The following is a 14,797-nucleotide window of genomic DNA, read 5'->3' as shown; positions in this document are numbered from 1 at the left end:
TTATAAATTTCTCAAGATTATCGTCGTAATATGTCTAAGCTAAAATTGTGCAACATAAGAACATCATAGGGAATATTTGATAAACAATTAATAGGCATGTGTAAACTATATGATTAATATAAATTGAAATTAATAAATTTTACATAAAATTCTAAGACTTTAAATATTTAGTTTGTTAGAAAGCCAAATATTTTGTATATTAATTTCATTATTTGTTACTTTAAAATAACTGATGTTGCCACTTTAATATAATCAGGCTAAAAGTCCCCACAAAGCTTTTTTTATAAACATTTTACTACAACAATAATATAATTTAGCCATGGCAATAATATTCAGAATATCCTCAGCCACAAACAGTATCTGCGTGACAAAATTCTGTTATTAAATCACATACCAAAGATTTATGTCTTCCTAACGAGCAGAGCGCATGCGCTGAGACCAGTGGATATCTTAGCCAATTCTGAGAAACAGATGGATCTTCTGGCAAAATCAATCTTTTCACAGAAGGTCTGAAATAAAAAAAAAATATATTAATCTATAAATAAGTATTGTTACTGAATTTATTTTCACAATTTTTCTAATCTCTCACATGGGCAAAGCATTTACAACACATACACATTTCATCATCATCATCAGCTCACTATACGTCCCCACCGAGGGGCTCGGAGCCTTCCCTAAGTTTGGAGTGACAGTGAGCACAAGCCTTTTGTATGCCCCAGGTTAATAGTTCAATTTCTTAAAAACTTGTAATTTGTACCTTGAAGGAATCAGGTATTTCTTCAATGGCTCTATGAATAAGTGTCCCATTGATGTAGAGACAATTTGCAGCCTCATCCTCTGGTACTGTAAGAGTTTGGTAAGAGAAAGTTGCTTCCCTTTCCATTCTCTTCAATAATTCTTGTGCCTCTTTGCTGGCGCCTACACAAAGAATATCAGGTCCTGCCACAGTAATATAACTCTTCAAATGTCGTGCACCTTTGGACATCTGTAAAAAATAAATGTACTTTTTACTAGCATTTATTTTTATCTAGCTTTATTATATCTCCTCAAGCCAATATCGATGAAAGACAAGGTTGATGATTGTCGTTTAAACTGGCAAAGAGCCACAAAATATTTCACAGAAAACAATGTAAATTTCAATCTGTGTTAATAGTAAGCATATTGTGTAAACAGAAACATGACATAAAAAGAATTTGTTTATTTGGACAGTTCTAAAATAGCACTGGGTCTGTGAATTTTTAACCTACCTCGAACTAACAGTTTACTAAGAGAGTAAATAACCAACTACACACATAACAAAATAACATAACAAACCTTAATAGGAGTGCAAGGGAATTCTGGAAATGCTTCTGCAACAGCGCTCGCTCCTGCTTCATTGCTTGTATCCGAAATGCCCACGAAAAATTCTCGACCTACAACAAAATATGATCTATGAAAATTATAAGTTTTATGAGTTGTACCCAACATTGTAAATGGTTTTTTCCCAACTAATAAGACAGAACTTGACCATGATAACTGATCTTAATTGGTGATGTAGCCGAAAGATGGTACGCACTAGTTTCTTTAAATGTCTATTCACTCTACTCTTGAATACCCCAACATACTCGGAAGGCAAAAGCTAGTTGTTAGGCGAGTTTAATGTATTCTTAAAGATATACATACATATATTAAGGAATATCATTATTGTGTGTCAAAGCTTCAAATTTAAAAAGACTTATGACACTAATGGACCAAGTTAGTAACGGAATGGTATCCAAGAGATAGAAAAAGAAATAGAGGTAGGCAAACCAAAAGATGGGAAGATGACTTTAAGAAAATAGCTGGACCGTTATGGATCCGCCTAGCAAGAGACAGGAATACCTGGAAATCTTTAGAGGAGGCCTTTGTCGACAGACAAGCTTTACAAAACAAACTACCAGTTGCCGATAATTATAACATTTCAAATACAAGTTAGAAATAAGTTAATCAATTTAGTTTTTTAGTAAATAGGCATTTAATATTAACTGTAAACAAACTGTAAAGCAATAAAGGCTATTTTATTTTATTTATTTATTTATTATGACACTAATAGTATAAAATTATTCTCCTACAATACTGCTAGTTGATATTAGTCTATCCATACTTAAATTAAACACATCTGTTTTCTCCTACAGTTAAAAAAAATATTTACAAATGTACAGTTATATTAGACAAATGATAGTCATTATTAAGAAGTACCAGTAGAATTAATTAGCATGATACATAAACATTTACCTGTGAATATAACATCAGAACCATTGACTTTGGCGTAAGGATCAGTCAATTCAATAACTGTTTGTCCAAGATCTTTTTGCATAACTTCTTTGAGTATTTTCAGCTGTAAAATAATATAACAATGTGTCAACATAGATATAATCTACATATATAAAAGAAAGTCGTGTTAGTTACACTATTTATAACTCAAGAACGGCTGAATCGATCTGACTCAAAATTGGTGAGCAGGTAGCTTAGAACCATGAAACGGACATAGGATAGTTTTTACCCCGTTTTCTATTCTTTATTCCGCGCGGACTGAGTCGCGGGTAAAAGCTAGTGTCTCATAAAGAGTGATTGCCTAGGCCACCCATCTTAAAATGTAGAGAACCTATATTAAATCTCTATAAATCCCTAGGCTTGAACCATCTTTGTCTTGAATTATATTATTTTAGTTAAGTCACTCTGTTCTCTACTTTTTATGAATTGTCTTTTCTAATATTGCAAGTATCAAATTTCCTATTTCCAGTTGAATTCATAAATCAAGCATTAGTAGCACATCTACAGGTCTTGGTTCAATTTCCACCATGTACAGCTGTTTCCATTTTCATATTCATTTATACTACATTCTTACAGTGAAAGAAATCATTGTGAAGCTAACTGCACATTTTATTAAATATTAGCAGATTTTCTGTTAATTTACTGAACTGTGGTTGATAGTCTTAGTGACCCTTAACTTAGTGAAGGTTTGAGCCCTTCGGGTAGGGTCTAATAAATAATGCACCCAGCAAATTGCTAATATCATATTAATAAACAAGAACAGTATTCTAAAAACTGAAGACAGTATTGTTAAGCAAAATCAACAAAAAAACGTACCATATCATCTTCCATACTAGATGTTGGTTTCATAAGAAGGGCAATGCCATGGCAAACGATGGAAATATGTTCTAACAAAACATTTTCAGGGAATGAATAACCAAAATCAACTTCCACCACCTCTAAATTGAGTTCCCTAAGAAGTCTTAAGAAGCAATCATGTTGCCGTCGCGCGTCGTTAAGATCAGCTCTGTCTGTTATTCGCAATGCCGGAGTCACTTTACCAACCACAGCGTGTGTGTATTCATGCATTTTGAAGTCCATTTTCGATGCAGATACAACGCCCTTCCCAGTCAATTTTATACACAGTTTTTATAACGCAGAGCTGTATCAACTTTGATTACTACTTATTTCACCAGTTCCAGTACTTTGTTGTCATGAAAGGAGCGATTGTCGACTGTTTGAAATGCTGGAAGGTCACAGTAAAACCTTTTAATTGGGTGTTTGGGTAAATAATTATTGAAGACGGAGCGCCTTAATTCAATAGCAAATTCAGAACCAGTGTGGCCGTTTAAAAAATATAAAATAGCCGTTTAAAAAATAAAATCCCGACAATCAATCTTTTTTCCATTACTAAGCAGCTGTATCGGAGTAGGTCTATAAGAGTTCCTAAATCAAAAACTCTTCATAATGTATTTTAAAACATTGTATTAATAATTTGATGTGGAATTTTATTTACGTTGGCCTTTTTGTAATTGCTACTATCAACTTAACTGCATTATGAACTTATCAAGTTATGAAAGACACTTCAAATTCATATACTAAAGTCGAACTTGAATAAACGAGAAAACTCTAGTAGCAAGAGTATCTTATGGTCTCGACGTACGACCTGCGTAAGCGAGAAAAATTTCCGTTCCAGACTCTTCAACTGTATTTTAAACCAAATATTCACCGTTAGTGAAATTCTATTTTCCAACGTATCGTTGTTTTATACCGCTTTATAAAACAAATAGGGTTTTCTTTACAATTTTTCATATATGACAACACTGAACAATTTTACCCCAATTAAGGTCTTTTATTGAGGAAAAAAGCAACTAGCCGCACAGGCCACAAAGGAATGGACAAACGAACCCACATACCAAACATTAAAAACTTAATCAAATATCATACACGCGGAAACATTAATACCGAACATGTAAAATGATAACACTCTGAACATAGTTAAGGAGCACTGATGATGTTTTAGCATTGAATTTGATCATCTGCCATCATAATGTTTACAACTACCAAACGGATAGTAAAAGATTATACCTTGCATCTTCACAAGGCCTTAAGAATAATCTGCAGTTTATGTGTATCCATGCTTATAAAAATGTGTTAAATTACCACTGAAATATTATGTAAAGATGGGATAAGGGTAGGCTTTGTAACCAGGCTAAAATAAACAATAGCATATACTCTAACATTTATTGCAAAAAAAATAACAAAATGATAAAGAATTGTAAAAACATATCCAATGCAACATTAACTTTATAAGTAATATTTAGATTTACTACACTATACATCGACTACCTGAATAAAGATATCTTTATTTTCCCTTAACACAAGTTACGTAATATTATTAAACATAATTTTGCGTGAATATTGATTTAAGAGACCTAAGAGTTTTCTTTATTCTACAATATAAAGAAGTAAGCTCAAGTGTAATAACGGGGTTAAGACAAGGATAGAAATTGCTTGATGGTTTTCATCAAGCTTATTACAGCCTTTTCATTTGATTAACATAATTATTCTATGGAATTTGTGCATTCTTTTAAGTTTTAATCAAAATAGAAGTACAAAAAATTAATCTTCACAGTTTGAGCACTTGATATGTTCTATGTATAACCTTCATAAACTCATGTAAATATAAGTTTGACAATATTTTTAATACATCATAACATGATTTATATCAATAGGGGTGCTAATCCTTACTTCCTTACTAGTCCTTACTAATATTATAAAATAGCTTTTTCCCGCGACTCCGTCCGCGCGGAAAAAAAATGCACATGGATAAAAAAGTTCCTATGTCCATCTCCTAGTTCTAAGCTACCTACCCATCAATTTTAAGCTAAATCAGTTCGACCTTGAGTTATAAATAGTGTAACTAACATGACTTTCTTTTATCTATATATATATAGATGCGAAAGTAACTCTGTCTGTCTGGCTCGCTTTCACACCAAAACTACTGAACCAATTTAAATGAAATTTGGTACACAGATAGTTTAGAGCCTGAGGAAGGACATAGGCTATATTTTAACGTGAAAAAGGGATTGTAAGGGGTTGAAAGTGGGGGTTAAACTTTGTATGGAATTATCGTCATTTTTACAGTTGGAAGCTTGAAACTTATTTTTTAGGCTGCTGATTTGATATGAATAAATATGACATTTGAAGTTTGTAAGAGTTTTACCCTAAAGGCTGCAATATAACAAAAGGAATTAGGGGATGAAAGTTTGTATGAGAATATATGATGTTTATGTGAATATTTTGTAAGTTTAATATGTTTTGTTTGTAATTTTTATAAGTAAAATACCATAAAAACAACAAAATTCACACTCGTAACACAGAGGGGTAGGCAGAGACCCAGGACCTACATTTGGCAAGGTCCTGGCACACCTCTCTCTATGTTTCACATCCATACATCAAATAGCATTCATTCATAACCGACATAGCATGTCGGTTAAGAAAAATAATTAGCCTAAAGAAAATGCTACCTGAAGACAGTATTTCACATGGACGAAGTCGCGGGCACAGCTAGTATGCAATAGATTAAATATTTTAATACTATAATTTAAATATCATCTGAAGTTTGGAGGGTGATTAACCCTTGACGCTCCATTTCTTTATACATGATATCTTGATTCAGTGTGTGTAGAATGTCTTGGAATCTTTGTCGCAAAGCCAAATTTTCCATTCCAGCAATTTCATGTTGAGTTCTTTGACGACGCTGTTTCAACTCTTCTAATTCAGCTCCTAGTTGATCAATTCTAAATTGCATGTTGTCTTTAGACATGTCACGTGAATGGTAATCAACCTCTTCTTCAGAAGACATAGCTCCACTCTTTAATCTGTGGGAAACTGCAGATGTTGTAGTACTTGTACGCCCAGTAGATTTCTTTGATCCTTGCCCTGGAAACATTTGTGAATCAAACTCAATTGGATAGTCTCTCTTTGAAAGTGTATCTCCAACTCCATACATTGAGTTATTGTCGGACAAACGGCTATCATATGGTGACAAGCGGCTGTCTTCCATGTCAACATTAGCATTTTCATCATCACTATCACTGACAGCTCCACCAAAAATGTCATCAACATTTGAAGATCTTTGATTAACAGTCTCTGACGTAACAGTTTCTTTCTTATTCTTTTCAGCTTTTGGCTTGCGCTCGGGCTTAGTATGTGCAGATGTGCTTGGTTCAGGCTTTGGATGTTCATCTTCTTCCTTGATGACTTCCCAAGTCACACTTACGGCTTCATTGTCTGCTCGTAGAAGTCTTTTTATTTCTTTTTCTATTTCTGGTGCTTCCACATACTTTTTCTTTAATGTTTTTCTAAATCGTCTCTTTCGAACATTTTTTGTAGGGGGTGTTATACCATGTGGCCATAAGAATTTTTTGTCTACTTTATATGGATCTTTCTTTTTATTTTTTGATGGTGACTCTTCTTCCACAGTTGGTGTATCTGGTTCATCTTTACATATCATCATTTGGCATATATCTGCGGTCTTATAGAAACTTTTGTTATCAATAGTTTTTAGAGATTCTACAATGGTCGGCAAATCCATAATTTTGGCATGCATCAGCCAGTGGTCGAACCGTACTTCGCCATGTCTCATATCGTTATCAATTTGTATTGTCAAACGATTTTTAAGGTTTTCTCCTGTTTTAAGCACTTCACGAAGTACCTTAGCTGGCTCTTCGGGAAGCCTTAACACAAATTGGGACTCGAGTTCTGACGGATAGTCAAGATCTCTTTTATCTTTACTCATTGTGAATTATATACTTATGTTTAATTTACAAGTTTTTACTTAAACACATAAATATCAATGAAGCTTTGTTAGGCACTAACTAAATCTAAAACTCTTTCTTAAATATTAATGTTATTCTCCCATATGCATTCCATTTTCTTGTTTGACAGCAAATCATAATCGATAGAAAAATGTTGCCAGAAAATAACAAATCTGTTTTTTTAGAAGTAGACTAGAAATAAATACACATTTTAATAATTATCTTAACATGACCTTTGTAAAAATGAATATTTAATTAACATTTGATTATGAATTTAACATAACTGACATTTTGTTTTTAAAATCGCGCTTCCATAAAATAAAAGCTCAGTCCTGTTTGAATAGTATGTGCTCTTTGTATAGTCCACGAAAGGACTCTCGTCTTTCTTAACTGTGATTGGTTGATCAGTTCACAATCCTATGACGTGTGATTTGGACACGTCAATACCAAGAAATTAAAAAAGTTGTATCAAAAATATCAAACGAATCCTATGACGATTGACGATACATTATATAAAGCTAACGTATCACAATAGAAATAGTGAAATAAATGATAAGTGATCGTATAAACAGTAAGTACAGATTAGCATATTAATAATTTATATAAATTAAATAGTGTGATATGAAATTTGTAGCATTTAAAATAAGATTGTCAAAAAGTTAAATTTTTAAGTAATTACTACACATATTTAATAGAATTATATTTGGTTCAAAATCTGCATTTTACATTCTTGATATAGCCCTTGTTTTGTTCCAAATTCTGTATTATCATTTAATTTTTATTTCATTGTATGAAACTGTTATTTTTTGCGTTCAGCATACTATTTGTTAATGAAAGTATTTTTAACTCTTAAAACAAATATACATTAAATGAGTACTTTTCGAATTTTAATAGGCTGCAATGAAGATCAAAGAATGTATCATTTGTCTACTTGTGATATTCCACTGTTCATATGCACCTCCAGTGTCCCAGGATAAATCTAAAGAACAGGACAGTGAAATAAAGGATGATCTGGTATGTTTTGTTATCCTATCCATAGTTGCAACATTGCATATAGTTTATGTAGTATACATATTATACGCAATATAATAATAATAACTTAATAAGTGATTTCTTAACATACACAAAAGTTCAAATTGAAGTGGTTGAATGCTTAATTTTTTTTTACCGCACACACAATGTGGACAGTAGTAGAAAATGTGAACAGGTTACATCACCCCTTAGAAACTATTCTTTTACTCATGGCTATTACAGTCTTTACAGACTGATCATTATCATCATCTAGTTGATGCCATTTTTACTCATATGTGCAAGAGGTAATTTGATGCCATTCAGATCTGGTACATCTGGTGGAACTTCCATTTGCTTACTTTCCCGACACTACCAAGTTATATAGAAACTTTTTGGTGGTGGTTTTTATGGTGCAAGTACAGTAGTTTTCAGATATCTTGGTGGATTTGAACTTGTGAGTTGTTGCACAGAATACAATGTTAGTTGTAGCGGGTTGTGAAGGGAGTGCGCATCGCAATAACCTTGGACTGCCAAGATTAAAAAAAACAGTACAAGCTTTCATTTGTGTTATTAGGTCATTTTCATTGAGTGCTTTATAACTGAATTATGTTCACCTTGAAAATATAATAGATTGATAGCCATTTGCTTTTCTTTACATATACCATGTTATGTGGCATATATTTATTATACAAATACATGGACTTAGTGTTTTATTGTATGATAGTAGTTTAAGGGCTATTTAGTCATTACATTAAAGGTGAGAATGATATACGAGTCAATTTATACTGGTATATTTCTCAAATGTCGCAGATCTTCAATACTTGTTTTTGCTCTACAGTAAATGTTTTAAATCTTTGTTCATATAATAACCAGTAATAAATGTGAAGGTTAATAAGTGTTAACAAGCTTTTTTCGTTTTTTGAAACATGTTTACTTTAACAACTGTGCCCATATTACTGTGGGCTTCCACTGACAAAAAACATGTGTACAAAAAAATGTAGTTACCTCTGTTTTTTCAATAATAATGAGAGGGAAAACGGTAGAGGAATCTCATCTGTGAAAGCCCATAGTTATAACATTAAATGCCAATTTGAATTAATGTCAAGGTAATTCTGACTTCTTGTTGTCAACATGGCTAAACTAATTTTGATGTATTATTCATTTGATTCATATTTTACCCTGATGTGTCATAGTTGGGCTTTTCATAATAATAAATACTTAAGTACTAGCTTTATACACTTGGATCGTTTCATTCCTTATATATGTTTTTATACTATAGTAATACAATAAATGTAAAAAGACATGTGTGGCGCAACCAACTGGCTTGGCGATTTTCATATTAAACATGACAGTGGTACAGAACATAATATTAAAGTAGTATTTGCGGTTGTTTCTTTTTCCTAGGAAGAGTATATGGAATACCATAGATATTTAAAAGAAGTAGTCCAAGCTCTGGAGAGTGATCCAGATTTCAGAGAGCGGTTGGAAAAGGCAGATGAAGAAGATGTTAGAGTAAGTGATCTTTGTTATTTCATAAAGTGATAATATGTACTTGCTTGCTTTAATTCTTTTTTTTTATCTTTAGTCTGGGAGGATAGCTGAACAACTGGACTTTGTCAATCACAATGTAAGAACTAAACTGGATGAAATTAAACGACGAGAAATGGATCGACTTCGCCACCTAGCTACTAAAGTAAGTATATTTTGTTGGCAATGACATGATATGTTTTAAATGCTGTGATCGGCTTTAAGACAGTCTTAAGGATGGGACCTTGAAGTCTTTAAGTAGATCATTTAAATGTTTTTTTTTTAAATATATCACATTTTCCTTTCTTGTTATCAGCATATAAAACAACTATTTTGAATATAAGTCATTGAATAATACATATGATTCACTGATTAATAAAATATTTTTCAGCAATTTGAGTTAACTAACGAACTTGAAATAAACACTGGAAAAATACCTTCAAATGAACATTTAGATCATGCTAATCCACATACTTTTGAAATTGAAGATCTTAAGAAGTTGATCAAGAAAACAACATCTGATTTAGAAGAGGCCGACAAGCAGAGAAAACAACAATTCAAGGTGAGTTAATTTTTACTCACTAGTCTAAATTCAACTATGATTCATAAAAAAATAATTTATTCCACGTCAACTATAACATTCATTCAAGTTATTTCTCTAATAAAACATACAAAGTTTAAGATTAATATGTATATCCATAATAATTATATGATATATAATAAGTATGTCCATTTGTCCTTGACTAAAGGATTATATTGATACAGTTGATTATATTTGTATTGTAATAGATTTATTTAATCACTGCCAACCACTGCATTGATAAGATATGGGTAACAATAAACATTTTAGTAAACAACAAGAAAAATGAGTAAAACAATAATTTTTAACTGATACCTTTCACAATGTGCAGGAAACACGTTGTCTTAAAGTTGTTCCAACAAACCCTTTAACTCTGAATATCTTTCATAGCCCATTATAATTGATATAAAACTAGATCATGGTACTAAGAGTATTGATTTTACAACATATATTAAATTATTGTTTGTCGAATTAAGTATTATATAACATTGTTACTCTGAATTGCTTAATAGTTTATAGTTTTGGTGGTGAGCGTGTCAACTGTTAACTGTGTGATGAGACAGACTGCCAAACGCAGAATGGTTAAATGAGTATTATAGCAATACTTTAGTCTAGATTTCTGTCACTAAGTATATACATGATTAGTTACTAAGTAAGTACTTTGTAGAAATATGAAATGGAAAAAGAGTTCGAGAAACATCAAAAACTAGAAGCAATGGATGAGGCGCATAAGAAGGAATATATGGAGAAAGTTAAGCAAGAGGAAGATGCAAGGAAACATCACCAACCAGTGAGTAAAATCGAAAACTATATTATTTTATTAAAATAATAATAGTCTGTCTCACACCTCCTATTAGTTTTAAGTTCTAATATTTTTCAATTCACAATTTCTAAGAAATGTTTGTGCGATAAAATGTAAATTCTTGGAGTTGTTTTGAAATCATTTCAATGTGCAATTAACTTTATGGATTGAACTTATTAAGCGTAGGGGAAAATTATGACGCATGTTTGTTATGAGCGGAAAGATAAGGCTTAATCAATATTTTTATGAACAAAGATTGGTACAGGAATTTGAACGATTTTGTTGATGGTTGATTACATCAGAGAATTCGTTATTTTTTTAGCCGACTTAAAAAAGAAAGTTATTTTCAATTCAACTGTATTTTTTATGTGTGTTATTTAACAACCCATATGGTGAAATGTAACACATTAGTATGATCTGTTTTGTTATCTCTATTTATTTTGAATGGGATGGTAATATTGTTGTAAAACAGGTGTCGCGACGATGGAGACTCACCAATTGATTTTATAGATATGGCGTATGTTGTTATCCTGCTATATTCTCTTGTTATAAGCCTCGCATATAAACTTTTGATTGATATAAATTTAGACAGCAAATTTAGATATTATGTAAACGCAGCTCCATCACCCCGGCTCCAAACAACAGTTGGAGGAGGTGTGGGAAAAGCAGGACCATATGGACCAAGCGTTTGATCCCAAAGCGTTCTTCATGATGCACGGTGAGTGAATATCTAGACAATTATTAACTCTTTATATTTATTATCTGTGACAGTTACATCATCCTGTGACCAGAGAACAGTTGTTAGAACTATGGAAAAACGCCGACCATATGGATAAAAAAGATTTCAACCCAAAAGCGTTTTTCATGATGCATGGTAAGGTCCATAGAGAAATAGCTTAATTTATGTAGATCCACGTTTTTACCTACTGTTTTGTTTTATATTGTTAGAAAAGTAAATAGGCTGTTGCTTTTGTGAACATTTTGCACGTTGTCGATTACAGGTTTCAGGCCACTTTTTTTGGTCTTATATATACAGACAGCTCACATATCATGTATCTAGAATTGATGGTAAAATTTTTGTCGAAATAACTATGTATACTTAATAAGTTAACAGATAACTTCATTTATTCGATGCTATAATTGTTTTATTGCGTTTCATTTTTTTTTAATTTCCTATAAATTTAGTTTTTTGCTTTAGTTCACTGCTCGGTCGCTCATCCACATGTTTTATATTACGTTAATGCATGGATTATATTGTCTTTCACGCGGCTTACTTGAAAAAGGATTATGGCTCTGCCCTCTAAATTACTATCAATTTTCCACAGTATTTTTTGTATTTTTTATAGAGACTATCCTATTTCCACTGCTACATCGACTACTATCTAAATGCCTCCCGTAACATGTCGTTTAAAGGAAAGTAGTGTTAAACGCTCGTTGTCTCTTACACAACTTTTTGTCGAACTCCGTAACACGTGTAAAGCATTTCACATTTTTTGTTATATTTTTAATAATTTATAATGTGTCATTATGACTTCCTTTTGGTATTTATTTTAAAGTTGTTAAACATTTTCTCATTAAACAGTTATTTGGCTAATTCGTTATTACTATCATTAGCCAAATGATACATAGTTGTTTGAATACGTCACCCTCATTTTGTGAAGTCCTTTTTTAGAATTTCATTAAGCATTGTATTGCTTTTAAAGTCATGTTATTGCTATGTTTTGTGTTATGCTGTAAATAAACTGTGAGAAACTTTAGTATGCGATGATATAGTATGTTATGTAAGTAGTATATATCAATAAAAAATGTATATGAAAATTTAATATTGTATAAAATAAAATATAAAGTCCAATGCCAAAAAAGATTCATATAAATGTTATCCCTTACATTTATACACCAAATTTCATACCACTTATTTTCATTTCAAGAACTATGTATATGTTATACAAAATGTTATAAATAAAATATTACACTCTTGATTTATGTCCACAATATTTTTATTGTTGTATTTAAACCGAATATTGGATGTTTGCTTAACAAAAACGATTGAGTAATTATCAATGTTAATACAGACGTTGACGGGAACGGCGTTTGGGATGCTGATGAAGTGAAAGCACTGTTTATCAAGGAGTTGGACAAAGTTTACGGGCCAGGCGGTCCCAACAAGGATCTGCACGAGAGAGCTGAAGAAATGGAGCGTATGCGTGAACACGTCTTCAAAGAGAACGACCGCAATCGAGACGGTCTTATCGACTTCCATGAGTTCATGACTGAGACTCAGAAGGCAGACTTTAATCAGGATGAAGGTGAGTTGTCTAGTTTTACTTATTCACCAACAATGAACTCATAAATATCAACAGTATCATAGATTGTTATTCGTACTATATAAATTCACTTCACTCGTGTTCAACATTTTGTACATTTCTTTAAAGATTTGCGATTGATTGATAATTTCACATATCTTTGTAATTATTTTGATTGTTAAAGGCTGGAAAACCATTGATGAAAATCAAATTTATACGCAATCGGAATACGAAGAATTTGAAAGGAGAAGACTCGAGGAACTGAGATACCTGCAGCAGCGAGGTTTGGTGAGTAGAAACATGTATTCGTTAAGAAGTAGTGTTCATCATTATCAGCCCACTTTAAGAGGCACTAAGAGGCTCGGAGCACACCCTAAATTAGGGGTGACTAGACTTAGTCAACCTCGCTGGCCAAGTGCGGGTTGACTTCACACATGTCATTGAAATTCTTCTCAGATATATGCAGGTTGTATCACGATGTTTTCCTTCAACGTAAGAAGTACAGATGACAAGTCCAGTGCTTATAACCCTTGAGCCACCGATGCTCTTACTTTACTCTAATTTAAATATTTTATCATAATCCAAATGATTTGCAGGTTGACGCCCACGGTAGACCGGTACCGGGTGCCGAACATCAAATTCATCAAGCATACCAGCAACAACAGGCCTTCCATCAACAACAACAATTCCAGCAAGCCCAGCAACAAGGATACCAAGGCCAGCAACAGTATCAGGGACATCCTCAAGGACAACTTCCCCCGCAATATGCACCAGGTCAAGCGCCCCCAGGCTATCAGCAAGGCTATCATCCAAGTCAGATACCACAAGGACAAGGTCAATTCCAAGGTTACCCGCAAGGTCAATTCCAGGGCCCCCCTCAAGGTCAGTTCCAAGGGCAGCCTCACGGTCAGTTCCAGGCGCATCAGAGCCAACCCCAAGGTCAACAGGGTCAGGCACAAGGCCAGCAGCAACATCCAGCACAAAATCAACAACCAGGAAACTTGAACCAGCAACCACCATCACAGGCAGTGAACCAGCCATCTCAGCAACAAGGACTTCGATCTGATTCCCCTGTGCAAGGCCAGTCCCCACCGGCTCAGGGCCAGGGTGGTCAAACACAAAGTAGCCAAGTGCAAGGCCATGATCAATCATCGCAAGGTCAAAACCAGGGCCAGGCTTCGCAGGTCCAAAACCAAGGACAACCTTCGCAAGGTCAAGCCCCTACTATTCAGGCTCAACCGCCCAATGTAGTCGCTAATCATTAGATGTATGCTATTTGGCTATTAATCACAGCACTGCTACTCGCATATTGGTGCCAAATTATATTCCATTTTGTATTATCTCATGCTCACTTTTATAATTTTTTATGCATCACGAATATTTTAACTTTGCCAGATTTAAATGTACTACCATTTTTGTCTATAGACCAATAAAATATACTGTGAATAACTAACGAATAGTGACTACCGTAATAGCGCTT

At 33.2% G+C, this 14,797-nt stretch overlaps 3 protein-coding genes across 4 annotated transcripts; 1 reads left to right on the top strand and 2 right to left on the bottom strand.

The window, feature by feature from the left end:
• Positions 1-241: 241 nt before the first annotated feature.
• LOC106717186 (N(G),N(G)-dimethylarginine dimethylaminohydrolase 1) lies at positions 242-3,596 on the bottom strand. Its single transcript, XM_014510920.2, has 5 exons — positions 3,109-3,596; positions 2,254-2,356; positions 1,315-1,412; positions 758-985; positions 242-509 (listed from the first exon to the last, which is right to left on the bottom strand). The coding sequence occupies exons 1-5, from the start codon at positions 3,370-3,372 to the stop codon at positions 402-404; spliced, it is 801 nt and encodes a 266-aa protein (XP_014366406.1). The 5' UTR covers positions 3,373-3,596; the 3' UTR covers positions 242-401.
• A 2,171-nt stretch (positions 3,597-5,767) lies between these two features.
• LOC106717110 (transcription initiation factor TFIID subunit 7) lies at positions 5,768-7,212 on the bottom strand. Its single transcript, XM_014510826.2, has one exon. The coding sequence runs from the start codon at positions 7,073-7,075 to the stop codon at positions 5,879-5,881; it is 1,197 nt and encodes a 398-aa protein (XP_014366312.2). The 5' UTR covers positions 7,076-7,212; the 3' UTR covers positions 5,768-5,878.
• Positions 7,213-7,509: 297 nt separating this feature from the next.
• Positions 7,510-14,797, top strand: LOC106717289 (nucleobindin-2). 2 transcript variants are annotated; one of them, XM_014511105.2, is made up of 10 exons: positions 7,510-7,665; positions 7,989-8,108; positions 9,510-9,617; positions 9,691-9,798; positions 10,024-10,194; positions 10,880-11,002; positions 11,786-11,888; positions 13,087-13,320; positions 13,502-13,605; positions 13,914-14,797. In XM_014511105.2, exons 2-10 carry the CDS (start codon positions 7,995-7,997, stop codon positions 14,580-14,582), a joined length of 1,734 nt encoding a protein of 577 aa, XP_014366591.2. In that variant the 5' UTR covers positions 7,510-7,665; positions 7,989-7,994; the 3' UTR covers positions 14,583-14,797. The 2 variants fall into 2 exon arrangements, with proteins under 2 accessions (XP_014366591.2, XP_014366592.2); XM_014511106.2 differs by lacking the exon at positions 11,786-11,888 and adding an exon at positions 11,633-11,732 and having other exon boundaries at positions 7,511-7,665; positions 13,914-14,795.

Source organism: Papilio machaon, chromosome Z, assembly GCF_912999745.1.
Source record: "Papilio machaon chromosome Z, ilPapMach1.1, whole genome shotgun sequence".
NCBI lineage: Eukaryota > Metazoa > Arthropoda > Insecta > Lepidoptera > Papilionidae > Papilio > Papilio machaon.
Note: the sequence above shows the minus strand (reverse complement) of the source record. Positions and strands in the feature narration are given on the sequence as shown.